The following is a 26,686-nucleotide window of genomic DNA, read 5'->3' on the forward strand; positions in this document are numbered from 1 at the left end:
GGGGGTCTGGTCCTGGGCCTGGCCAAACTGGTCATTAACAAGGCCAGGCAGCAGGTTGTGGAAGGTGTCATTTCTGCCAACTGCCTCCCTTTCTTCTGACCAATACTCTCAATGCCTTTAGGGAAAGGGGGCATTGCTTTATTCCCCCTTCCAATTCAATTTTGCTTTGATCCTTGAGCCCTACGGGGCTCTGCTTGTCACTGGTTCCCTGGCTTCATGGGCGTCTTTCCTGGTAGTAGAATATTAATAAACCTATTTACACAACTGCTTTTGTTCACTTTATCCTATATGTATATACATCCAGGAGATTAGAATCTCCTCAGTTGAGAATTGACTCTAAGCTTGCTGACTCCAGGCAGTGTACTGTGCATTAGTACATACAGGATGTCTTTGCAATGGGACCCGGCCTATGTGCAGTTATTTCAGGTGGGAATGGAAATTGCTCTTCATATTTTAAATGCTGTGATACAGGAAGGATCAATATTCCTTAATAACTTTAATGTTGGTATATGAATTTGTCATGGAATAATGATTGAGATAAATTTGCTTTGCCCACATTCCGATGTTGAAATTGCTGGATAATGGATGTGGGCATTTTTTCCCCCTCCATTCACTCTGTCCCAAAATTCCTAAGACTTCTTCATCAGAGGTAAATAAAATGTCTGAAAAATTCACTTCATTTTTAAAATCAATTCTTTCATGGGATGTGGTTAATGCTGGCAAGGCTGGCATTTGCTGCCCATCCCTTATTTTCCGCGAACAGAGAGGCTCGCTTGGCTATTTCAGAAGGCAATTATGGGTGAGTTGTAATACTGTGGGCCTGGATAAGATGGGGATAGAGATTTCCTTCCCTAAAGGATATTGGTGAATCAGATGAGTTTTTATGACAATTGATAATAGTTTCATGGTCCACACCCATTACTGAGAATAAATTCAATTTTATATTTATTAATTGAATTTAAGTTCCACCAGCTTTGTGATTTGATCCATGTCCCCAAAGCATTAGCTTGAGCATCTGGATTGCTAGTCTATTCCTGTCACCCACTGAGCCGACATAGAAATGAGATGGGAGATGGAATTACCAGACCTCCACTCTCAAGGATGCTTGTGGTGGAGGCTTACTGCTGGAACCCTACTCATCTAAGAAGGTCTGAGGGGCTGTAGGAAGCTCAAGGTTAGCCTGAATGTATATTACCTTCATCTGAATATGAGGTCAACTTTATACCTAGCTAAACAGCCAATATTATCCAGGAGTTTCTTGAGCTCTTTGGCAAGGTCGGCCCCCAAAAAAGCTCCATAGAGTCATCCCACACACCAAAAGTGGCCTCACCAGTGTCCTGTACAGCCGCAACAAGCCATCCCAACTCCTATAGTCAATGATCTGAGAAATGAAGGCAAACTTTCCAGCCTTCCTCCTGTGATACAATGTTAAAGGAACTATGCACCTGAACCCTTCGGTCTCTCTGCTCAACAACACTCTTCAGGGCTCTAGCATTAACTGTGTAAGTCCTGCCTGCATTTGTTCTACAAAAATGCAACACCTTGCATTTATCTAAATTAAACTTTATTTGCCAATCCTTGGTCCATTGGCCCACCTGATCAAGATCCCATTGTAATCTTAAATAACCTCCTTCACTGTCCACTACACCACCAATTTTGGTGTCATTTACTAACTAACAAATTTACTAACTATGCCTCCTGTATACTCATCCAAATAGTTTATATAAATGACAAATAATAGTGGAACCAGTACTGATTCTGCAGAATACTGTTTGTCACAGGCCGAGAAACAGCCCTCCACCACCTCCCTCTATCTCTGACCATCAAGCCAATTGGCTAGCTCTCCCACGATGCCATGTGATCTAACTTTACTAACCAGTCTACAATGCGGATCCTTGTCAAAAGCCTTCCTAACGTCAATGTAAATAGCACCTTCTGCTCTGCCTTCATCCATCTTCTTGGTCACATCCTCAAAGAATTCAAAAAAGTTAGTGAGATATGACTTCCTGCTCACAAAGCCATGCTGACTATTCCTGATCAGTCTTTGTCTCTGCAACTGCAAGGAAGTCTGATATCTCAGAATCTCTTTCAACAACTTACCCACCACTGACATCAGACTCACTGGTCTATACTTCCAAGGCTTTTCCTTGTAACTCTTCGTAAACTAAGGTATAACATTAGCCACTTTCCAACCTTTTGGCATCTCACCCATGGATGTAGATGATACAAATATCTCTTTCGGGGCTCCACAATTTCTTCCCTAGCTTCCCACAATGTCCTGAGCTACACTTTATCAAGCGCTGGAGATTTACCTCCCTTTATGCTTTTAAGACCTTCCAGCACTTCCTTTTCTGTACTATAGACTGTTTTCAAGCCATGAATGTTTATTTCCCTGAGTTTCCTAGTTACAATGTCTTTCTCCACAGTAAAAACTGATGCAAAATGTTTGTTTATTATCTCTCCCATTTTCTGTGGTTCCACACATGGACAATCTTGTTGCTCACCGAGGGCCCTACTCTCTCTCTAATTGCTCTCTTACCCTTAATGTATCTTATAGAATCTTTTTAGGTTATTCTTAACCTTATCTACCAATGTTCTCTCATGTCCTGTTTTTGCCCTCCTGATTTTCCTCTTAACTATGCCCCTATCCCTTTATACTCCTCAAGAGACTCACTTGATCCCAGCTGTCTATACCTGACATATGCCTCCTTCTTATTGCTGACCAGAGCCTCAATATCTCTAGTTATCTAGTGATTCCTTCACCCACCAGCCTTGCCCTTCGTGCTAACAGGAACACGTTGTCCTCAACTCTCGGAATCTCACTTTTGAAAGCCTCCTACTTGCTAGTCATCCCTTTATGTGTGAACAGTCTACCCCAGTTAACTTTGGAAAGATCCTGCTAATACCATCAAATTGTCCATTTGAAGTTCCCAATCAAAGCCCCAGAGGAGGTAACTGTTCCAGACCATATATCTGAGTCAATCCAATTGTATGTGAGAATAAAACGTGAGCAGTACTTACGGCAGGTAGAGGATCCTGCTCCGTGGACAAGGCAGTCAGCTGGCTGAATGGTGGGTAAAGTCTCTTCGCTGGCAGCAGAGGAGGCTGACCACCAGAGGAGGTTCTAGTCTCTGGTGTTGGTTTCGAATCAGTGACTACTCGACGTGGAAGTGGAAGAGGAGGCAGCTTTTGACCATTTCCCCTTGGGGGTAATCGAGGGCCACTGGACTCTTGTGTCGATAGGCTAGCAGTCCACCTGTCAGGAGCAATGTCTGAGGGCTCTAGATTAGAGCTTGAGAAACTTGAGTGAGGAGTTGGTGAGCTCTGTACCTCCTTTGTGGGAACAAAAAGACACAGCTCTTCATAATGGACAGTGGACTGGCTCAGCTGCAAAAGAGGAGATTGCAGTCACATGCAGAACATTTGGCAATCCTTTACCAATGTTTATCTACACCCACGAGCACAGAGCCTCAACTTGCTGCCTGTGAAGAGCTACTCCCCATTGAGAAAAATCCCTGTGAGTTCGGACTACCTCCTGTCACATAGTCAGACTGCAACAAATTCCCAGACAGCAAGATCCAATAACAAAGGATCTGAAGAGGGTCAGTGCACCTGATATGTACAATCATTCCCACTCTCTCCTTAGTTTGCAGCACATCTCGCCATAGAAACCCCACTGATGCGACCATGTTAAAACAGGGAAAGCAACTCCAGCAAGTGGGCACTTAGAGCTTAATTAGGGAGGCCAGTCTGGGTGCTTGGGCAGGGGAGGGGAGAATAGGCCAAGGGAGGCCAGTGTGGGAGGGGTGAGGAACAGAGTGAAGGCCAGGCGTGGAGGGAAAGCTAGGCAGGGAAGGTAGGAGAATCTCCGGCAACAGCAGCAGTGCACGCATTCGTGACATGTTTAATCAGCCTCAGCATTACTCCTGCTCTTTCTAGTTTGCTGGGAATTGATCTAATCACAGGGCCTAGTCCTGGTTATAAGCAGGTCAGCACTGACAGCAATTGTACAGACTTACTCAAGGTTTCAGAATGGCATTTGTGAAGTCTCAGAACTATTACAGTGCAAAGTGATGCCAGTTGGCGCATTATGCCTGTGTCAGCTCATGGAATGAGCATTTCTCTCTGTGCCATCTTTCCCACAACATTTCATTCAGACATTGGAAAGCCTGATTGACTTTGCCACCATCAAACTTGCAGGCACTGCATTTCAGACCCCAACCACTCGTTCGTGGATAAACTCTTACCAAACATCATTTCTCCTTCTTTTACCAATTACTTTCAATCTGTGATCTCACATCCTTGATTTCTTTGTGAGCGGGAACAGTTTCTCCCCAGCTACCAGGTTCAGACCCCTCAGCATTTTGAACCATCTTGATCCAATCTCCTCTTTACTTTTTCTTCCCCAAGGAAAATCACCCCAGCTTTTCCAATTTATCCAAGTAACTAAAGTTCCTCATCCCTGCAACCATTCTCATTAACATCTTCCACAGTCTTCCCTGCATTAGGGCAGCATGTTGGCTCAGTGGTCAGCACTGCAGCTTCACAGTGCCAGGGTCCCAAGTTGGATTCCAATCCTGGGTGACTGTGTGTGTAGAGTTTGTATGTTCTCCCTGTGTTTGCATGGGTTTCTTCCAGGTGCTCTGGTTTCCACCCTCAGTCTAAACCTGCGCAGGTAGGTGCGTTGGGCATTGGAAATGCAGAGTCACAGGGATAGGATAAGGGAGTGGGATGTTCTTCAGAGGGTCAGTGTGACTTGATTGGCCAAATGGCCTGTTTCCTGTAGGGTTTTTATGATTCTCTCCATTGTCTTCATGTTCTTCTGTAAGTGCAGTCCTGGAAATTGTACAGAACACTCCGACTGAAAACAGTCCAGTGTCTTATATAAGTTTAGCACAATTTCCTTCCCTTCTTATTCGGCACTCCTGTTAGTCAAGTCTGGGATACTCTGCACTTTCTATATTGCTCTCTCAACCTGTCCTGCCACCAGTTATGACAGATACTCATGTACTGCCAGGCCCCTCTGCTGTTACACCCACATTCTAATTGTACCTTTTATTGCATACCTTATGTTCTCCCTACCCAAATAAATCGCCTCACACTCTCTGCATTGAACCTCATCTGCCACTTGTCTGCCCACTTCACCAAATTTTCAGTGACTGTGTGAAATTCTACATTGTTTATATTATTTCCCTGTATTGTATCATCAACCATTTGTGAATATGTTTCCTATATACCAAGTTGTTGGGCACGATGATTCGATCCTGACAAAAGCTGCTTTGGCATTTCCCTCAAAAATGTTACAAAGAGACCCATTTAACAAGCAAGGCATCAGATACCGAGCCTGAGCTGACAAACACATCACCCAAATATAACACCATTGGGGCAAGAGGGGAAATGTCATTGTTTGGTTTAAGCAGAGGGATGAAGAAACTGGCTGATGTTTTATTACAACAACACAACAGTGCAAACCATACATTAGTGGGATTAAGACAATAATGTGACTGTCACTGTCACAGAGAGAACGTGCACATCTCTGTCACGGTGTTGGTGTGACAATGCATCTAACTGAATAAGTGTTGTGCTGTGAGTCAGTCACTGTGACAATGTTTTTGAATGTCTCTATTACAGTGTGTGTGATTGTCCCTGTGACTGTGTGAGTGTCTCTGTCTCTGTGACTGTGTGACAGTGTGTATGACAGTGTGTATGACTCAGTCCCTGTGACAACATGACACTGCGTGTGACTCCATCCCTGTGACTGTGACAGGAACTGTGAATTTGCATCTGTGACTGTGTGACAGCATGCATGATTTGATACCTGTGACTGTGTGCGTGACTCTGTCTCTGTGACTGTGTGCGTGACTCTGCCCCTGTGACAGTGTGAGAGTGTGACTGTGTGCGTGACTCTGCCCCTGTGACAGTGTGAGAGTGTGACTGTGTGCGTGACTCTGTCTCTGTGTGCGTGACTGTCTCTGTGACAGTGCGAGAATGTGACTGTGCGTGACTCTGTCTCTGTGACTGTGTGCGTGACTTTGCCCCTGTGACAGTGTAAGAGTGTGACTGTGTGCGTGACTTTGCCCCTGTGATAGTGTAAGAGTGTGACTGTGTGCGTGACTCTGTCTCTGTGTGCGTGACTGTCTCTGTGACAGTGCGAGAATGTGACTGTGCGTGACTCTGTCTCTGTGACTGTGTGCGTGACTTTGCCCCTGTGACAGTGTAAGAGTGTGACTGTGTGCGGGACTCTGCCCCTGTGATAGTGTAAGAGTGTGACTGTGTGCGTGACTCTGTCTCTGTGACTGTGTGTGTGACTGTCTCTGTGACAGTGTGAGAGTGTGACTGTGTGCGTGACTTTGCCCCTGTGATAGTGTAAGAGTGTGACTGTGTGCGTGACTCTGTCTCTGTGACTGTATGTGTGACTGTCTCTGTGACAGTGTGAGAGTGTGACTGTGTGCGTGACTCTGCCCCTGTGACAGTGTGAGAGTGTGACTGTGTGCGTGACTCTGTCTCTGTGACTGTGTGTGTGACTGTCTCTGTGACAGTGTGAGAGTGTGACTGTGTGCGTGACTTTGCCCCTGTGATAGTGTAAGAGTGTGACTGTGTGCGTGACTCTGTCTCTGTGACTGTGTGTGTGACTGTCTCTGTGACAGTGTGAGAGTGTGACTGTGTGCGTGACTCTGCCCCTGTGACAGTGTGAGAGTGTGACTGTGTGCGTGACTCTGCCCCTGTGACTGTGTGCGTGACTGTCTCTGTGACAGTGTGAGAGTGTGACTGTGTGCGTGACTCTGTCTCTGTGACAGTGTGCGTGACTGTCTCTGTGACTATGTGACAGTGTGTGTGACTGTGTCCCTGTGACTGTGTGACAGTATGCGTGAATCTGTATCTGTGACTGTCTGACAGTGTGTGTGACTCTGTGCCAGTGACAGTGCGACCTTGTGTGTGACATGGCATTTCTATATACTTTTGTGGGTTGGGATTCACCTGAAATGGACTCACGATTGTGTTACAATGCCACCATCATGATAAGTGACTACTATAAAACCAGGTTTGTCCTACCACTAATTGAGTAAATGAATGGCCCTGGTCATGGGCAGGCTAAATCCCTACCTGTCGACAAGGCACAGTCAGGCATTCATTGTAGGGGTCAATAGGAAATTGCGTGTGGTAATTGACCAAATCCTGCAGTGAGTTGTGGAATATTGACTGTCCTGTGATGTTGTACTGTCCGCTTGTCGTTACATCAATGATGAAATGACGGCATCGATCAAATCCTCTGGAACAGACACAAGCAGAGAAGGTTAAAAAAAATCCTCTGCCTCCAGATTGTTAGTGACTGAGTAAAGAACCTAAACAGCAAGAAATTGAAGAAGCCTCAAAGATGGTTTGATGTAAAAACTTAAGGGAGGAGCAGATGGACAACCATGTCAGAATGAGTGGCAGCCTGGAGACTGGCAAACTGACGTGGAGAATCTTTCCTGCAACATCCCATGTTCATTTCTTACATACTCTTCGATCTTCTAGATTCTGCTCTGTCTACGGCTGCATGATAGTTTTACAGCTGAAGTCTATAATTCACATTATTACAGGGCTGAATGCCTTCTTTGAAGTAGAAATCTTTAAAGGAGCAATGTTTTGGCACGAATCCTATGTGTGCAGGGCAGAGAACCAGAGTTTGAAAATCCATACAGAACAAAGGGGTCAGTAATTGACAGGACTTCAAAGGACCATAACGACAGAAATTTAAAAAGATAGAACTTTTACGTGCTTTGAAAAGGAAGGCTTATAAACTCCTAAATAAATGCAGCTGGAAGTTCAGGGACTGCATGGGGAAGAAAGAAAAATCTTGAAATGTCACACCCAATAAGGTATTAAGGAAGCTTCAAAGAGATAGATTACAGACTAAACTGATCTTCTGCTTTTAAATTCTGTGTCTGGTGCCACATCTCTCACTAACACCTGAAGAAGAAGCGCAACTCCAAAAGCTTGTGTTCATAGAATCCCTACAGTGTGGAAACAGGCCCTTCGGCCCAACAAGTCCACAATGAACCATGGAGGAACCCACCCAGGCCCATCCCCCTATAACCCACCTAATCTACACATCCCTAGACACTATGGGCAATTTAGCATGGCCAATCCACCTAACGTGCAAATCTTTGGACTGTGGGAGGAGACCAGAGCACCCGGAGGAAACCCACACAGACATAGAACATAGGACGTAGAACAACACAGTGCAGAACAGGCCCTTCGGCCCTCGATGTTGCACCGACCTGTGAACTAACTTAAGCCCATCCCCCTACACTATCCCAGACACAGGGAGAATGTGCAAACTCCACACAGACAGTCACCTGAGGCTGGAATTGAACCTGGGTCCCTGGTGCTGTGAGGCAGCAGTGCTAATCACTGAGCCACCATGTTTTCAAATAAACCTGTTGGACTATAACCTGATGTCATGTGAATTTGACCTTCAGTTAACAGAGGGTGAGTTTACCGGTCATGAAATGTGACAAGAAAGAATAATGTAACACACACACACACACACACACACACACACACACACACACACACACACACACACACACAGATAGGATTTGAAGAGTCTCCTTCCTGGGTGTTACCTCAGATTACATACATGATGAGAGAAAAGACTTATAGATTGGGATCAGTTTGGTCTGAACTAGAGATTTGATTTGTATTTTGCCCTTTCAATCCTGGTTTTTATGTGTTAATGGAGGAAAGTGTGCTCGTGAGCTGAGGGATTTGTTTGCACTAGCCTGCGTTGTTGTATGCTGTGAAGGTCACAGTCTGAGAACAACTGCCCATGTTACAGGTAAAGGAACCTATTGCTCTGGGTGCTAGAAGACAGCAAAAGACAAGGATTGTGAAATTGACCGCTCAAATATAAAATCAACTGCTCAACTATTAACATTGACCTGTCTATTCTTCATGAACGACCCAGAGAATGATTTGTATATCTTTTGACTTTTAATGGATTCCTCAAATCCTATCTGTGTGCGCGTGCATTATGTTATTCTTTCTTCTCACATTTAGAGACCAGTAAACTCACTCTCTGTTAACTGAAGGTCAAATTCGCACGACACCAGGTTATAGTCCCACAGGTTTATTTGAAAACACAAGCTTTTTGAGCACTGCTCCTTCTTCAGGTGTTAGTGAGAGAGGTGGCACCAGACACAGGATTTACAAGCAAAAGATCAAAGGGTCATGGAACTAATGCAAATGTGTTGAACAGACCTAAGATGGCTGTTAAATATTTAATCAGTTAGGAAGGAGATGCAGGTTTTGATGAATTAATATGCAAATCAAAAGCTTCTTCCGAGATAACTAAAGGTTTATCAGTATACCAGAGGTGACATCTCAGGTCAGACAATGAATTTTAGCTGCGAGGCTTATTTAGAATCTGTGTTTTAACTTGGAGTCAGACTGGTTTTATTTCCAAAGTAGAAATTTATAAAATGCATGTGATTTCACTATAATTGGACTATAATTATAACCGTAACCTGGACGTCATCCACCCCAGTCCAACACTGGCACTTATACATCATCTGTTAACAGAAGCTGGCCTGGATAAATTGGAGATAACAAAGTGTGGAGCTGGATGAACACAGCAGGCCAAGCAGCATCTTAGGAGCACAAAAGCGATGTTTCGGGCCTAGACCCTTTAGGCCCGAAACGTCAGCTTTTGTGCTCCTGAGATGCTGCTTGGCCTGCTGTGCTCATCCAGCTTCACACTTTGTTATCTTGGATTCCCCAGCATCTGCAGTTCCCATCATCTTTGGTTAAATTGGCTTGTTTTCAGATATACGTTCATCCTGGTCTGGAAGAAAGGTATTCACACTGGAGAGATCCTTTTCAAATGAGTCTTGTTCAACCAACTGTGGGAACAAGTGTCTAAAGAAGGGGAACCTGTTTATCCATTGTCAGCCGTGAGTTTGACAGTTTGGGCTTCTCTGCCTGGAGTCGCAATGATTTGGGAGCCTTACCCTAGGGATACTTGTAACAGCACGAATGGGAAGAGGCCACAATGTAGCAGGTTCTCCTGTTCAACTTGAATGTGGCTGACCATTACTTTAACCCCCTGCGTCCAACTCCCACCATTAACCTTAATAGCCTGATCCAACAGTAATCTCAGTCCTGAAGTTCTTAACTGACTCTTAACCTCAGTGGTATTTTGGGGACAGTTGAGGATAGGGGATCCCAGATTTCCACTGCTTGTTATGTGAAGCAGTGCTTCCCAAGATTGGCTCAGAACAGCCTACTTAGAAATCAGTTTTGGTGTGTGTTGTGTATGGCTCATGTCTCAACAAGATCTTATTGTTCCACCCAGCCTTCAAACCCACCATGTTCCCAGTTGCTGGTTGGAGGCTGGAGATGTGGGTATCAGGTCAGGGAGATGGGTCTCTCAGTTCCTCGTTACCTGTATGAGAGGCTAAATCCAATCCGACTCTCACCAACACGGATAAGGAAACAGCCCTGAGATTTATTCTTCAGCAATTCTTCAGCTTCTCTGTCAGCAACAGACCATTAACACACGGTTAATACATGGACAACACAGGGTTAACACACACAACTAATACTCGCAAAATAAAGAGTTAATACACAGTAATATGATTAAGGGGAGGGGTAGGGTGTTGAGGATAGGAGGAGTAGGGTGTTTTGGAAGAGGGGTGGGAGGAGATTGGTGTGGGGGAGAGAACAGGATGTGTTCAGGGAAAGGAGGGCTAGTGTGGTTGGAGAGGGTGTTTTAGGACCGGATGTGTTTGGAGGAGGTTCAGGAGGAGGGGAAGGGGAGTTGAGAGGATGAAGGGGGAGTGTGAAGGATGGGAGAGGAAGCGTTAAGTGAAGGAGAGTGCTGAGGGAGCAGAAGGGAGTTTTGGGGGTGCGGCTAGTGTTGGGTGAGTTGTGTGGGGGAGTTCAGCAGTGAATTGGGAAGGTGAGGCATTGTGAAGTAATCTTTGCCAGGCATTGCCCTGACTCGTTGCTTCCAAACAAATCAGAGCTGGGTGTGTGGGAGCCAGTGGTTAGACAGACATCTGTGAGGGACAGTGTGAGTGTGACACGGGGGTGAGGTCAAACTGAGTGAGTGATACCAGAGGTCCACCAAATCTGGGTTTTTCAAGCCCAAACTGCCCTGGAGGCGTGTCATAACATAGCTAAACATTCAAAGTAACTCCACAGCTAATGTTAGACTTAATTGATCTGATTTGATCTGTTAATGGTGCACCAAGCTGTCCCATCACTGTTTCCCAGTTCGTTAATAAATACCTGTTTTACATAATCAGCTCAGAAGCTGGTCTCTGCTGTTCTTTGTTTTTTAAACTTTTGTAACATAATTGCACAGAGGGTCACGTTTACGCCATTTGGTCTAACTAGCCTGCTCCAACGTTTGATCATGGCCTTTGGCTGCCCACCGCTGATTGGATAAAAAGCAGCTCCACGCATTTGACAACTATCCCTGAGTCACTCTACAGACACTTCATTAAAATCATTCAAATTCTAGCAAAACCAAATCTGCAGACTGGAGCAACTCTGCCCTGGGCCCCTGATGTTCTCCTGTTCAGAGTACGCGTGAATGTATACACAATGCAGGGTACACTGGGTATATCACAGTGAGGGGCATGTCATGGGTGAGGGGTACATTACAGTGAGGGGTATATCACAGTGAGGGGCACGTCACGGCGAGGGGTACGTTACAGTGAGCATATTTCACCTTTTATATGGTAAATGTGATCCTGGAATAATTCTCAGTTTCGGAATCCGGGGCCCAGAGGCTTACTGCTGTTGAGCCAAGACTCACCTCCGTGTGATGATGCCGTGGAACCAGTCTGGGATCATGCCACCTCTCACCAGCTTCGCAGCTTGAGTTGTGGTGAACCAGGAGATGGCAGCTTTCCGAGTCACAGTCAGATCCATCGTAGTCACTTTGGCTGCTGTCAAACCACAAACAGATCAGACCGTCACTCATCCAGGTGACCTACCCACTTTGCCTATCAGCTTAACTGGCTTGGCAGTATCCTGCATTGCTCCATCTCTCTCCTAGGGATAACTTCTGATGCCCATTGAAATCGATATGGAGTGATTGCTGATTGCCTTGGGCAATTCAGTTGGCACATCTCTCACTTACCTGCAAAAATCAAGAAAAGGTATTTCTGCACAAAACACAAGTGACACATGATCAGGCAGAATATAAAGAATGGTACAGAATGCCTGGAAAGTTAATCAGGAGCAAGAAATTAGAGTGTGGGAGGAACTAGCTAGGAATGAAGAAATAGATAAGGTGTTTCTACACATAACTAAAAAGAAACAGTGTAAGTATAGTGTGCATCACTTTAAATCTATGCCCTCTCATTCTTGTTGACTTTATGAGCAGGAAAGGTTTCTCCCTATCTACTAAACCCAGCACACACATGATTTTGTAAGCTTCTTTCAAATCTCCTCTTAACCTTCTCTCCTAGAGGAGAACAGTCTTAACTTGTTCAAATTACCCTCATCACTGAACTTCCTCATCCCTGGGACCACTCTTGCAAACTGCTTGAGCATTCTCTTTAATCATTCCCATTGTGCCTATAATGTGGCACCCATAACTATACAAAATACTCCAGGAGATGTCAAAAACGGGTCTTATACAAGTTCAACACCACCTCCTTGTTCTCGTACTCTGCCTTTATTAATAAAGCCGAAAACACTGGATAGAACATACAACATAGAACATTACAGTGCAGTACAGGCCCTTCAGCCCTCGATGTTGCGCCGACCTGTGAAACCAAACTGAAGCCCATCTAACCGACACTATTCCATTATTATACATATGTTTATCCATTGACCATTTAATCGCCCTTATAGTTGGCGAGTCTACTACTGTTGCAGGCAGAGCATTCAATCCCCTTACTGCTCTCTGAGTAAAGAACCTACCTCCCACTTCTGTCCTATATCTATCACCCCTCAATTTAAAGCTGTGTCTCCTCGTGCTAGCCATCATCATCCAAGGAAAAAGGCTCTCACTGTCCACGCTATCTAATCCTCTGATCATCTTGTATGTCTCTATTAAGTCGCCTCTTAATCTTCTTCTCTCTAATGAAAACAGCCTCAAGTCCCTCAGCCTTTCCTCATAAGACCTTCCCTGCTGGTAAGTGTTCTCCGCACTATTTCCAATGCTTCCACATCCTTCCTATAATGTGGCGACCAGAACTGTACGCAATACTCCAAGTGCGGCTGCACCAGAGTTTTGTACAGCTGCAACATGACCTCATGGCTCCGAAACTCAATGCCTTTACCAATAAAACCTAACACACCGTACACCTTCTTAACAACCCTGTCAACCTGGGTGGCAACTTTCAGAGATCTATGCACATGGACACCGAGATCTCTCTGTTCATCCACCCTACCAAGAATCTTACCATTAGCCCAGTATTCTGTATTCCTGTTACTCCTTCCAAAGTGAATCACCTCACACTTTTCCACATTAAACTCCATTGGCCACCTCTCAGCCCAGCTCTGTAGCTTATCTATGTCCCTTTGTAACCTACAACATTCTTCCGCACTATCCACAATTCCACTGACTTTAGTGTCATCTGCAAATTTATGAACCCATCTTTCTACGCCGTCATCCAGGTCATTTATAAAAATGACAAACAGTAGTGGCCCCAAAACAGGTCCTTGCGGTACACCACTAGTAACTGAACTTCAGGATGAACATTTCCCATCAACCACCACCCTCTGTCTTCTTACAGCTAGCAAATTTCTGATCCATACTGCTAAATCACCCTCAATCCCATGCTTCCATATTTTCTGAAATAGCCTACAGTGGGGAACCTTATCAAACACTTTACTGAAATCCATATACACCACATCAACCACTTTACCCTCATCCACCTGTTTGGTCACCTTCTCAAAGAACTCAAAAAGGTTTGTGAGGCACGGCCTACCCTTCACAAAACCATGTTGACTACCCCTAATCAAATTATTCCACTCGAGATGATTATTAATCCTATCTCTTATAATCCTTCCCAACACTTTACCCATAACCAAAGTAAGGCTCACTGGTCTATAGTTACCAGGGTTGTCTCTACTCCCCTTCTTGAACAAGGGGACAACATTTGCTGTCGTCCAGTCTTCTGGCACTATTCCTGTAGACAATGACAACATAAAGATCAAAGTCGAAGGCTCTGCAATCTTCTCCCTAAGTCCCCAGAGAATCCTAGGATACATCCCATCTGGCCCAGGGAACTTATCTATTTTCACATTTTCCAGAATTGTTAACACCTTCTCCTCATGAACCTCAATCCCATCTCGTCTAATAGCCTGTATCTCAGTATTCTCCTTGACAACATTGTCTTTATCTTTGTCTTTTTTTGTTGGATTTTTTTATTTATTCATTTTGTGAGATGTGGGCATCACTGACTGGGACCAGCATTTATTGCCCGTCCCTAATTGCCCTTAAGAAGTTGATGGTGAGCTGCCTTGTTGAATGGCTGCAGACCACCTGCTGTGGGTTAATCCATGATGCCATTAGAGAGGGAATTCCAGGATTTTGATCCAGAGTCAGTGAGGGAACAACAATATATTTCCAAGTCAAGTGGCCTGGAGGAGAACTTGAAGCTGGTGGTGTTCCTATGAATATGCTGGCCTTGTCCTTCTAGATGGAAGTTGTCTGTCTGAGCATCTTTGGCCCAGTCATCTGTCCAAATAAACACCCAGGCCCCTCTGCTCCTATACCTTGTTCGAATTATACCCCCTATTTTATGTTGTCTTCTAATGTTCTCCCAACCAAAATGCATCACCTCCCACTTCACTGCATTAAGCCTTAGCTTTCCCTTATTTGCCAACTGCACCAGATGGTCAATATCCTATTGGAGTTCTGCTTGTCCTCCTCACAGTTTACAATTCTTCCAAGTTTTGTATCATCTTCAAACTTTGAAATTGTCCCTTGCACACCAAGATCCAGATATATATTATGAAAAGTACCATCCCTTGGGAAATTCCACTGCAAACTTTCCTCCAGAACTTACTACTTTCTTGACAAATCTGTTGTGTAGCACATTACAGACATTACGTATTACCCTCAAGAAGCCCTTGTGGTAGCCATTCAAAAAATTTCAGCAAGTTGCTTAAATGCAATTCTTCCATTAGACTCCCCAAAGCCTGTCTGTCATCTGCAAGCCAGCATTGATGGAATGCTGAGATACCAAGGTGTAGAGCTGGATTAACGCAGCAGGCCAAGCAGCATCAGCGGAGCAGGGAAGCTGATGTTTTGTGCCTAGACCGAAGAAGGGTCCAGACCCGAAGCATCAGCTTTCCTGCCCCTCTGATGCTGCGTGGCTGCTCTCTTCCTCCAGCTCTGCACCTTGTTATCTCAGATTCTCCAGCATCTGAAGTTCCTACTATCATTGATGGAATACTCCCTGGATGGATGCATCTCCGATACCACTCAAGAAGTTTTACCCCATCCAGGACAAAGCTGCCTGACTGATTGGCACCACGTCCACAGACTCCCCACACCAGTATTGCTCAGTAGGAGTGGTGTTCATCATCTGCAAGATCTTCTGCAGAAATTCACCAAAGCTTCTTAGACAATATCATCTGAACTCATGATAGCTCATATCCGCCTCCCTAACCCGTCCACTCTTCCCATCTCAAGCTCCACCCTCATCTCCTACCGACTAGCCTCATCTTGCTTCTTTGACCTGTCTGTCCTTCCTGGACTGACCTATCTCCTCCCTAACTCCCCACCTACACACACCTTTGCTGGCTCCAACCCAGCTTCCTTGGCCTGTCTGCCTCCTCTCCACCTATCTTCTCCCTTATCCATCTTTTATCCGCCTCCCCCTCTCTCCGCATTTATTTCAGAATCCCCTTCCCCTCCTCCATTTCTTAAGAAGAGTCTCAACACAGGACGTCAGCCTTCCTGCTCCTCTGATGCTGTTTTGCCTGCTGTGTTCATCCAGCTCCACCCGTTGTTATCTCAGATTCTCCAGCATCGGCAGTTCCTAATATCTCCGTATCTATTTTACTGAATTTGCCTCTGCTGAGGGTGTGTTTATGGGATGCTACTATATTGGGACAATTGCTACTTAGTAGTAAATATTCTGATAACTTTTTCAATAATGTTAAAGTTATCCCAATTCTTCTTTTGTTTGTATTTTAACTGTATAGTAAGAATAAGATGTGTGTTGCTTCAAGCTGGTAGTTTGACCAACTGAATTGCATCCAAAACACAATGCCTTTAAAAATAAGAAATGGTTCTGGTCTAGTCTATCTTCTTAATATATTTTGTTGGTATTTGGTCTGGTCCATAACAGTGATGATTGGAAGCTGCAACAACCTCAGGCCTTGCTCCTAGACAGGAATTGAATTTAGTAACCATTAGAACTGAAATTTAGCATCATGAAACTGTCTGTTCTCTGCATTTACAATGTTTTTAGTTCGCTGACGTGTACAGAATAGAAGAGGATTTCATCACAATTGGAACTCCCTTTGGAGTCTGGTTAAGTCATTAAGAACATAAGAACGGGAGCTCAGCCATCTTTTAAAATAAGAGGGAAGCCACTGATGATTGAGATGAAGAGAAATTCATGAGATGTAAAACTATGGAACCCTCTGTCACAGAGGACTGTGGAAGTACAGACATTATGTATGTTTAAAGTAGAGATTGACAAATTGTTAAATCTGACAGTTCAACTGTCAAACCTTCCTTTCAGCACTAATTTCTGCTTCACTTTGTAACACCCACACAGTTAAAAATGCACATTTGGCGCCCAATGTCCAATTCATTGCTACATGTCTGAGGTTGAAGTACTGATCCTTACGATAGCCCACTAGTCACAGCCAGTCAACCTGAGAATAACCTATTTATTCCTACTCTCTGTTTTATATCTGTTGCTGATCATTAATCCATGGCAGTACATTATTTCCCATTTTATATGCTTTAATTTTGCTAATTAACCTCTTGTGGGGGGAATTAACCAAAAGCCTTTTGAAAAGGCATTATGCTGTTCCCACAAACTTCACTTTATCAATTCTATTAGTGACATCCTGAAAAACTTTGACAGGAGATAATCACCAATGGACCCACTATCACCATCAACATTCTGGGATGTAGAATATCAAGGTCCGGGACTTAGCAACCTTCAGTTTCTCCAACACAACATTCTGACTAACATTAATTTCTTTCAAGTCCTCATTCTCCATTGCCCCTTGGATTTATAACACACTCACATCCAATTCTTCTTTTCTTTACTACTACTATTTCTGGAAACTTCATATGCCTTTTCTTTTAACCTTCTACAATCTTTAAATTCCTTTACTAGCCACAGTTAACTGACATTTTTCGGGGGTTTTATACCTTTAAGGAATGCAGAAAACTATTTAATAACTGTTTATAAATAAAGGCTATTCATTGCTTGTATACCATCATACTCTTAGTGTTTTATCCCAGTCTATTTCAACCTCTTACCTTCACAATTTCCTTTATTCAGATTTAACTCCCTGGCTTCAGAGTGGAATATTTCACTTTCAAACATAGTCTAAAATTCTATCCTCTTCGTCATTGCTAATAGTTCTTTTTCGAAAAGAAGTTTAGTTATCCCTTTTTCATTACAGAATGCTAGATCTAAAATAAAATGACAGAATCACAAGCATTGTTACAGTGTAGAGGGAGGCCATTTGGTCCATTGAGCCAATCTCCTGCTTTGTCCCAAATTTCTGCACATTATGTCTAATCAAACAATCACCCAAGACTCTCTTATATGCTTCAACTGAGTCTGCCTCCACCACATTTCACTCTGAATACTCACTGTTTGTCTTGGATTAGTCTTGCTACATTTGCACATCATTTAATCTATGCCCTCCCATTCCTGCTCCTTTTACAAAAGGAAACAGACTTGCTCCATCTATTCTATCCAACCAGCTCATGATTTTAATAACCTCAATCAGATCTTCTCTCAGCCTTCTTGTCTCCAAAAAGAACAGTCCCAACTTCTTTAATCTACTATAGTACTGAAATCTCACATCCCTGGGACCCTTCTTGCTTCTGCATTCTCTCTAATGTCCACACATCTTTCCTGTACATAATACTCCAGCTCAGGTGTAATAAATACCTTGAACAAGTCCACCAGCACGTCCAAGCCTATTTTCCAATCGGTTCCTCAATGTATTGCTCTAGAAAAACATTCTAGAGACTCTCCCCCGCAGGATTAATGTTAGATTACTAGCACGGCATTCAACCCCTCAGTGTTCTGGCTGAGACAGACTTGGGAGCTACTTCCTACCTGAGGGAAGAAAAATGACTTTTTTATTATTCGACAAACAAATATCAACGACCCACTTTCAAATACGAACACAAGCAAATACTCTGTCACTGATCACATTAAAATATTGTTACCTTTTCTAGAAGTAACTAAAGTCTTGCTGTTTCCTCTGATCAGTTCAAAATAATTCAAATGCTCAGTCTTCTTATCCCCAAGAACAGAGTCTATTATCTTCCTCTTTCTCCTCAACAACTCCCCCCATCCTCAAAAACAGACTGGAATGACATTTGAAATTTTTCAATCTAGTGAGATCTTTTAAAAAATTGTTCAGGTGGTTTGGGTGTCATTAATTGGGCCTGTACTTATTGTCCATCCCTAATTTACATGGAGAAGGTGGTTGTAAGCTGCCTTCTTGTACAGCTACAGTGCATTTGGTGTGGTAATATCACACCGCTGTTAGGAGGGGAGATCAAGAACAGTGATATATTTCCAAGTCAGGATGGTGAGTAGCTTAGAGGCAAACTTGTAGGGGGTGGGGTTTCTATGTAATTGCTGCCCTTTTCCTTCTCAATGAAAGTGATCGTGGGCTTGAAGGTGCTATCAAAGGAGTATCAATGAATTTCTGCAGTATATCTTGTAGATGGTACACACAGCTGCTACTGAGAGTTGGTGGTGGTGGAAGTGAATGTTTGAGGACATGGTGCCAATCAAGCAGTATGCTTTGTCCTGGATGGTGTCAACCTTCTATCATGTTGCAGCAGCACTCATCCAGGCAGGTTTCCATCACAGTCCTGACTTGAGACTCATAATCAGAGAATAGACTTTGGGGAAGTGGGAGGTGCATTACTTCCTGAAAAATTCCCAGCCTCTGATCTGTTCTTATAACCAAAGTCATATATGGCCAGCCCAGTCAATTTCTAGTCAATGGAACACCCCCCGTGCCCCCACGCTGACCCCAGGATATTGACAATGATGGGATTCAGCAGTGCTAATGTTGTTGAAGGTCAAGGATTTTGATTAGGTTTTCTGTAGAGATATATCAAAGCTGATATCCAACAACAAAATTAATCTTCTTATGTAGAAACCAAAAGAACTGCGGATGCTGTAAATCGGGAACAAAAACAATGTTGCTGGAAAAGCTCAGCAGGTCTGGCAGTGTATGTGAAGGAAAAAACAGAGTTAATGTTTTGGGTCTGGTGACCCTTCGTCAGAATTGGAATTGGAACTGGAACAGTTCTGAGGAAGGGCCACAGGACCTGAAATGTTAACTCTATTTTTTCCTTCACAGAAGCTGCCAGCCCTGCTGAGCTTTTCCAGCAACTTTGTTTTTGTTCTTAATCTTATGTGCCAGGTATGATTCTAACCAGCAAAGAGTTTGTCCTAATACTCTTGACTCCAGTTTTGCTGGTCCTCCTGAGCCCACACTCTGTTGAATGCAGCCTTGATGACAAGAGCTGTCACTCTCACCTGATCTCTGGAATTTGGCACTTTTGTCAATGTTTGAACCAAGATTAGGAGCTGAGAGGCCCTGGCAGAACCCAAACTGGTCTTCGTAAGTGCTTCATTGTTGAGAACGTGCTGTTTGATAGCATTGATTATTATCTCCTTCCATCTCTGATGGTAGGAAGAGACTTGAGTAGATTTGTCCAGCTTTGCTTGGAAAAGATGTACCAGGACTGATGGCATTAGGCCTGCTGGTGTAATTTCCAGCTCCTGAAGTATGCCAGCACATCAATCCAGTTTGATTCCTTCTTGAGTTTTCTGCTGTGATTTGTGACAGGTGTGTCGAATTTGTGACAGGCATCAAGCACATTTTGTAACATTCTAATAGTTTGGTGATTACTGAGGCTAGATTTTACATTCCAGATGAATTAATTACATTTAAATTCCACTCACTGTCAGGGTGGGAATTGAATCCATGGCTGCAAAGGTTTAGCCTGAGTTGCTGAAACATGACTCCTATGACCTTATCACTGCCCCCACAGATCATTAGGCTGGCTCACCACCACCTTCTCATCAACAACTTTAAGGATGGGGAATAAATACTGGCCTTGGCAGCAATACCTACCTGTCCTGAACAAGCAAAAAGTATCCTGCTTGCATGATCTAATTTCCTTTAATCACAAAAGATTACCTATCATTACCCATCATTCATGCTAAACCATCACACTCCTCCCCTGTGATTCTTGCTATGACCATGTGAATGTATGAGAGAATTACAGGTATGATACAGACTTTGTTTGTAAAGCACAAATAATCAGTTCTTATAAACACCCAGCCAGTCCAGTTCTCCCTTCAATAGCTCCTTTAAACCACAGTGATGGCATTTCCTGTTTAGATGAACATCTCCAGCAGGCACTTCCCAATTTAAAATTACAACAGCATTTTACTTCAAAATGTTAAACTATTCACTTGTGGTCGGTATTTGTTATTAATGTCTACCTTGACTTTGCCACTGCCTGCTTCAGGATTAATTACAGCCCCCTATACAATATCAGCTGTATATGTTGAAACTTGCCTGAGTTTCAGTTCCTGAGTGGAAATCCTTGGTGAATGGTGATCTCAGCACCAATCCCCAAGGAAAATGGAGGAGCTTCTCCTCTCTCTTGCTTGTGGCTCATTCCTTTAGAGTCAGTCAGGACTTTTCCTTTGCACAGGAGATTCACCAGGATATTGCCTGGGATGGGTATTTCAACTAAGAAGGATAAGCCTGGGCTGTTTTCTTTGGAGCAGAGAAGGTTGAGGGTGGACCTGATCAAGGTGTATAAGATTATGAGAGGCATTCAGAGGGTGAATTGAAAGCAGCTGTTCCCCTTGGTTCAATAACAAAGGGGGCATAATTTTAAAGTGAAAAGTAGAGGTTTAGAGGTGGTTAGGGGAAGGTCATTTTGCCCAGAAGGTGGAGGGAACCTGGATTGCACTGCCTGGAAGTGTTGTTGAGATGGGAGGCCTCACAGCATTTAAAATGTGCACTTGATGAATCATAACTTTAAGAGCTAGTGCAGAAAAATTGGGTTAGTATAGATATGTCAGTGCAGACTTGATAAGCTGAAAGCCCTTTTCTGTACTGTGTGACTCTATGGCTATGACCATTTCCCACCAAACGTCCATCTTGACCATTGCTTTTTATTGCTTTGTAGCCATATTGCTCTTTGTTATATTTATTGTCAGGCTGTGGGTGTCATTGGTGAGTCAGTATGCATTGCCCAGTCCAATCTGTTCCAAAACTATTGCATGTTCATTAGGATTTGCAACAATCACAAAATGAAGGACATGGACAATTTACATTCCACTTAATGGTTCAGCATCGCTTTCCACTTGAACTCAATCTGGGCTTCTTCATAAGATAATCTGAAACAAGAACAGGCTCAGCCGTTCAGTCTGTTTGAGCTTGCTCGGCCATTCAATAGGATACAGGCTGATCTGACATTCCCCACATCCACTTTTCTGCCTTTACTCTGTAACTCTTGATTCCCCTACTGATCAACAATCTATCTATCAATCCCAGCCTTAAATATACCTAAGGATACTGCCCCCACAGCTCTCTGAGGCAAGGAGTTCCAAAGACTCTCAATCTTCTGGGAGAAGTTCGTCCTCAGTTCAGTCTTAAACTGGTGCCCTTTATTCTGAGACTATGCCCTCTGGTCCTAGGCCAGTTTTGTGTGGGGCAAGTCATATCTTACTAACTTGACTGAGTTTATCGAGGAGGTTATGAAGTGATTGAAGCGGGTAGATCAGTGGATATTGTTTGTATGTAGACAACTCTTGGTAAGGTTTTCAACAAGGTCCGTCATGGTCGGCTCTTCAGAAGCTTAACATACATGGGATCCATGGTGACTTGGTTGCTTGGATTCAGAATTGGCTTGCCTGTAGAAGGCAGAGGATAGTGATGGAAGGGTGTTTTTCTGGCAGGTCTGTGATTAGTGATGTTATGCAGGGATCCATAATGGGCCCTCTGCTGTTTGTGTTATATATAAATGATTTGGATAAAAATGTGGATGGGTAGGTTAGTAATTTTGTAGACAATACAAAGATTGGTGGAGTTGTGGTTAAGTAGAATATTGTCAAAAGATACATCAAGACATAGCTCAGTTGCAGATATGGGCAGAGAAATGGCAGATGGAGTTTAATTTGGGTATGTGTAAAGTGCTGTATTTCGGGAGACCAAATGCTAAGGAAAAGTATCCACAATGGTGGGATTCTGAGTAGCATTGATGTACAAAAGGATTTTGGTCTTCAAGTCCGTAACTCCCTGAAAGTGGCTACAAAAGTAGATCGGATAGTAAAGAAGGCATATGGTTGCTTGTCTTTATTGGTCGGGGAATTGAGTACAACAGTCAGGATGTCGTGTTGCAACTTTATAAGATTTTGCTAAGGCCATGCTTAAAGTATTACATTCAGTTCAGGTCACATGACAGGAAAGATATGGAGACTTTGGAGAGGTTGCAGAAGAGGTTTACTAGGATACTACCTGCATTAGATGTGATGAGCTATAAGGAGGGGCTAGAAAAGCTCAGGCCATTTTCTCTGTCATGGTGAGGCTGAGGGTAGAGTCATTGGTCATACATCATGGAGGCAGGCCCTTTGGCCCAAACTGGTCCATGCCAACCAAAATGCCCATTCACGCTAATCTCATTTCCCTGCACTTGCCTCATATCCTTCTGAACCTTTCCAACCCATGTATTCCCAACTTCTATATTCAATGCCCTAACTGATGAATTTCAGCTTGCCAAAAGCTTTCTTCACTGCCCTGTCTACCTGTGACTCCACTTTCATAGGACCGTACAGCTGAACTTCAAGGTCCCTCTGCTCCACTACACTCCTTAAGGTCCTACCATTCACTATGAAACTCCTACCTTGATTTGACTTTCCAAAATGCAAAACCTCACACTTATTTATATTAAACGCCATTTGCCATTTCTCAGCCCACTTACCCAGCTAATCAAGCTCCTGCTGCAATTTCTGATAACCTTCCTCACTGTCCACAAAACTGCTTATATTAATGTCATCCGCAAACTTACCGACTATGCCTTGTACTTTCTAATCCAAATCATTGATATGGATAACAAACAGCAATGGACCCAGCACTGACCCCTGAGGCACACCAATAGTCACAGTCCTCCAGTCCAATAAGCATCTTTCCACTATTACTCTCTGCTTCCTACCATCAAGACAATTGTGTATCCAATTTGCCAACTCTCCCTGGATTCCATGTGATCTAACATTCTAGAGCAGCTGACCATGTGGAACCTTATCAAAGACCTTACTGAAATCCATACAGACTACATCTACCACCATGCCCTCATCAATCTTCCTGGTCACTTCAAAGAACTCTAACATGTTTGTGAGGCATGCTCTCCCATGCATGAAGCCATGCGGACAACTCCTAATCGAACCCTGTCTCTCTGAATGCACGTGTATCTTATCCCTCAGAAACTTAGTAGTTTGTTTGCAGGTGAAGGGACCTCTGGTGAGTGGGAGGCCCTTAAAAGTGTGATAACTAGAATTCAAAGTCCATATGTTCCTGTGAGGTATCCCTGGATGACAAGAGATATTGAGGCTTTGACCTGAAAAAAGAAGGAGGAATGGCTCAGGTACAGATGGCTGGGACCGCAGGATATGGCAAGATTCTCAATGAATATTTCTACTCTGTGTTTACTATCTAGAAAAACAGACATGAAGACTTGCGAACTTGGAAGTTAGTGGTGATATCTTGAAGACAGTCCATATCACGGGTAGACGGGGCAGTGAAGAAAGCTTTTGGCACGCTGAAATTCATCAGTCAGGACATTGAATATAGAAGTTGGGAATACATGGGTTGGAAAAGTCCATCACTTAACACTATGGCAGCCCCAGTCTATTTTAGGAGAATTAAAATCCCCCAATTATGACAACTCTTTTTCTCCAGCAAGTCTCTGCAATCTCCCTCCATATTTGTTCCTCTAACTCCCATTGACTATTTGGGGTAGACTTGATATAATCTATAAAATTGTGACATGTATAGTTAGGGTTGAGGGTCAGAATCTTTTTTCCTGCAGTTGAAATATCTAAAACTGGAGGGTATGCATTTACAGTGAGAGGGAGAAAGTTCAAAGGAGATGTGAGGGGCAAGTTTTTTTCTACACAGTGAGTGGTGAGAGTCTGGAACAGACTGCCAGGGATAATGGCAGAAGCAGATACAATAGGAGCATTTCATGGACTTTTAGATAAGCACATGATTATGCAAGGAATGAAAAGATATGGACCAAAGGCAAACAGAAGGGTTTCATTTAATTTGGTATCATGTTCGGCACAACATTGTAGGCCGAAGGGCCTGTTCCTGTGCTGTACTGTTCTATGTCCTATGTTGTCTGTCAGCAAGGGGTCTCTAATTGGGCTGGATTAAACGCCCCAATCAGGGAACTCATATTCTATGAGTATGCCATGTAGAGCCATTCCCATAGTTCCTATAACAAACTTGATCCCCTGAAGTAAACTGTCCCTCTTGCTTTGTAGAATCTTGTGTTCGGCATTGGCAATCATAACGCACCTTTCATCCTCTGCACCCTCCCCCCAATCCCCAGTACCAGGAAGATCAGATTTAACCTGGTGAGGAGTCTTCTTCCCATTGGCAACTCTGCTGGAGGTATCCCTGAACTTCCATGATAGGTGGCCCTATAATCAAATAGGAACTAGGACAATTTGGTATCTATTGAAGTTGTAGGCTGGTTCATTAAGCCTACCATCAAAGTTTGGACCGGTCTTTCTGCCAGATCATAGGTGGCGTGGACCTGTCTTTATATGATGAATACCATTTAACTTTAGGACGTACTCAATTTCCCTGCTGGTAAATGCTGCCCTGTTATTTGTGACAAACAATTCCGGGAGTCCATGTATTGCAAACAATTCATGCAGTTTTTCCATCTTCATCTCTACGTTTAGTGAATGAACTCTATGCACTTCCAGCCGTTTTGTCCACAATGACTAAGAACACTGAGCCCATGAAAGGACCTGCATTGTCAATATGTAACCGAGTCCAGAGTTTGCCCAGTCATTCCCACAACTGTGGGGGAGCTACTAGCAGTAATTTTTATCCTTTCTGACACTCTGAGCATTGGCCCACCAATGCACACTTGCTGCATTTTCCAATGACAAAGCCAGTTGCAGTGTCTGTTTGAAGTCCACTTGGTGCTTATGCATGATTACATCAGCACTCGTACATTTCAACTGATCCCTCAGCATCTCATTAAAGATTAAACCAAAGTCACATGCCTCTGCCAGTTGAGTTAACCTTGTCAAAAGTCCCAATATGGACTCCCCTGGTTCTTGAATTACCAAGTGAAATTGATAGCATCTCAGAAGTAGTGGAAGGTTGGGGTCTTGATATTTCTTAGCTAAATCTGTCAACTCTTGACAGGTTTTAGTATCAGATGCCTCAGCATGAGTCAGGGTCCTAATAACCAAGAAAGTTGCAGGTGAGGAGAATTACCCTTGCTTTTCATCTGTCTCTATGTCATTTACCTGGAAGAAGCAATGCATTTTTTTCTACATTCTGGGCCTAGTCTTCGAAGGCAGGATCAAATGAGTCAACCTTCCCAAATTACAGCATGATGCCAGAAATGCTTACCCCAACTCAAAAGATGATTGTTGTGAGCAAATTTCTTTCAGGAGCATGTTTTTCTCTTATTGCCACTGAAATAACTCTACAGAGGCCAGTATCCCGTCACCAGGTCATCCTTTATTCACACATGGAAAGTCCTTGACATTGATTCAGCTCCGTCAGAGACAGGTCTCAGAGTGAACAGGATGTCTGACAAGCCTGTTGTTATCTATCAACCAGGGCTCCCTGATTAGACCGGATTAACAGCCTCAATCAGGGAACTCATATGAGATCCACCTGGCGGACCTTGTTGAAATCTCTCCAGGCTCCATGGCACATCAGCAGAAAGAGCAGTAAAACATATGCATAACACAAACTGCATAAGCTATTTATTTCAAAATGAAGCTCCACTATGCCTGGTACATTCACTTCCAAGTAGTCCTAGTTTTCCCTCTGGGACGGACACAGCGTCCACGGTCTACCTGCCCCACCACAATTTTATGAGCAGAGGTTGCTAGCTAGACGCATCAGGAGGCCAGCCCACTGCCCAAATGAGGCCATTGAGAAACCGATTAATGGTTACTTGAGGACCTAAGTCTGCTGGGATAGAACCAGCAGCAGGAGAGACCCCATCGGGTGTGACTGCACACGTAAGAATGACCTTAATGACCTTTCAAGAGGTTCAATTCCCCATTTGATTTTCAGCCAGCACCAACCCATTACCCCTCACCCCGCTAACCGCCGTAGCCTATCCTACCTCAACCCCCAAACCGCCTCGCACTGCTGGGGTGCTACCCTGGCCCCACTAACAGCATTCTCCCCCACCCACCCCCTCCACCCCAACTCCCTG

General features: G+C 43.8%; 1 protein-coding gene across 4 annotated transcripts in view; it reads right to left on the reverse strand.

Moving 5' to 3' along the window:
• LOC125465999 (basic proline-rich protein-like) overlaps nt 1-26,686 on the reverse strand; it is a 42,631-nt gene that overhangs the window by 12,172 nt on the left and 3,773 nt on the right. For 2 of the 4 annotated variants that reach the window (XM_048560073.2, XM_048560071.2), the window contains exons 2-6: nt 18,108-18,278; nt 11,810-11,942; nt 10,430-10,519; nt 7,105-7,270; nt 3,022-3,387 (exon numbers count right to left, since the gene is read on the reverse strand). In XM_048560073.2, the coding sequence (XP_048416030.2) occupies nt 3,022-3,387; nt 7,105-7,270; nt 10,430-10,519; nt 11,810-11,925 (738 nt within the window). In that variant the 5' untranslated portion in view covers nt 11,926-11,942; nt 18,108-18,278. The remainder of the gene's footprint in view (nt 1-3,021; nt 3,388-7,104; nt 7,271-10,429; nt 10,520-11,809; nt 11,943-18,107; nt 18,279-26,686) is intronic. The other 2 variants (XM_048560074.2, XM_048560072.2) reach the window with 2 other exon arrangements.

Source organism: Stegostoma tigrinum, chromosome 30 (assembly GCF_030684315.1).
Source record: "Stegostoma tigrinum isolate sSteTig4 chromosome 30, sSteTig4.hap1, whole genome shotgun sequence".
NCBI classification, from domain to species: domain Eukaryota; kingdom Metazoa; phylum Chordata; class Chondrichthyes; order Orectolobiformes; family Stegostomatidae; genus Stegostoma; species Stegostoma tigrinum.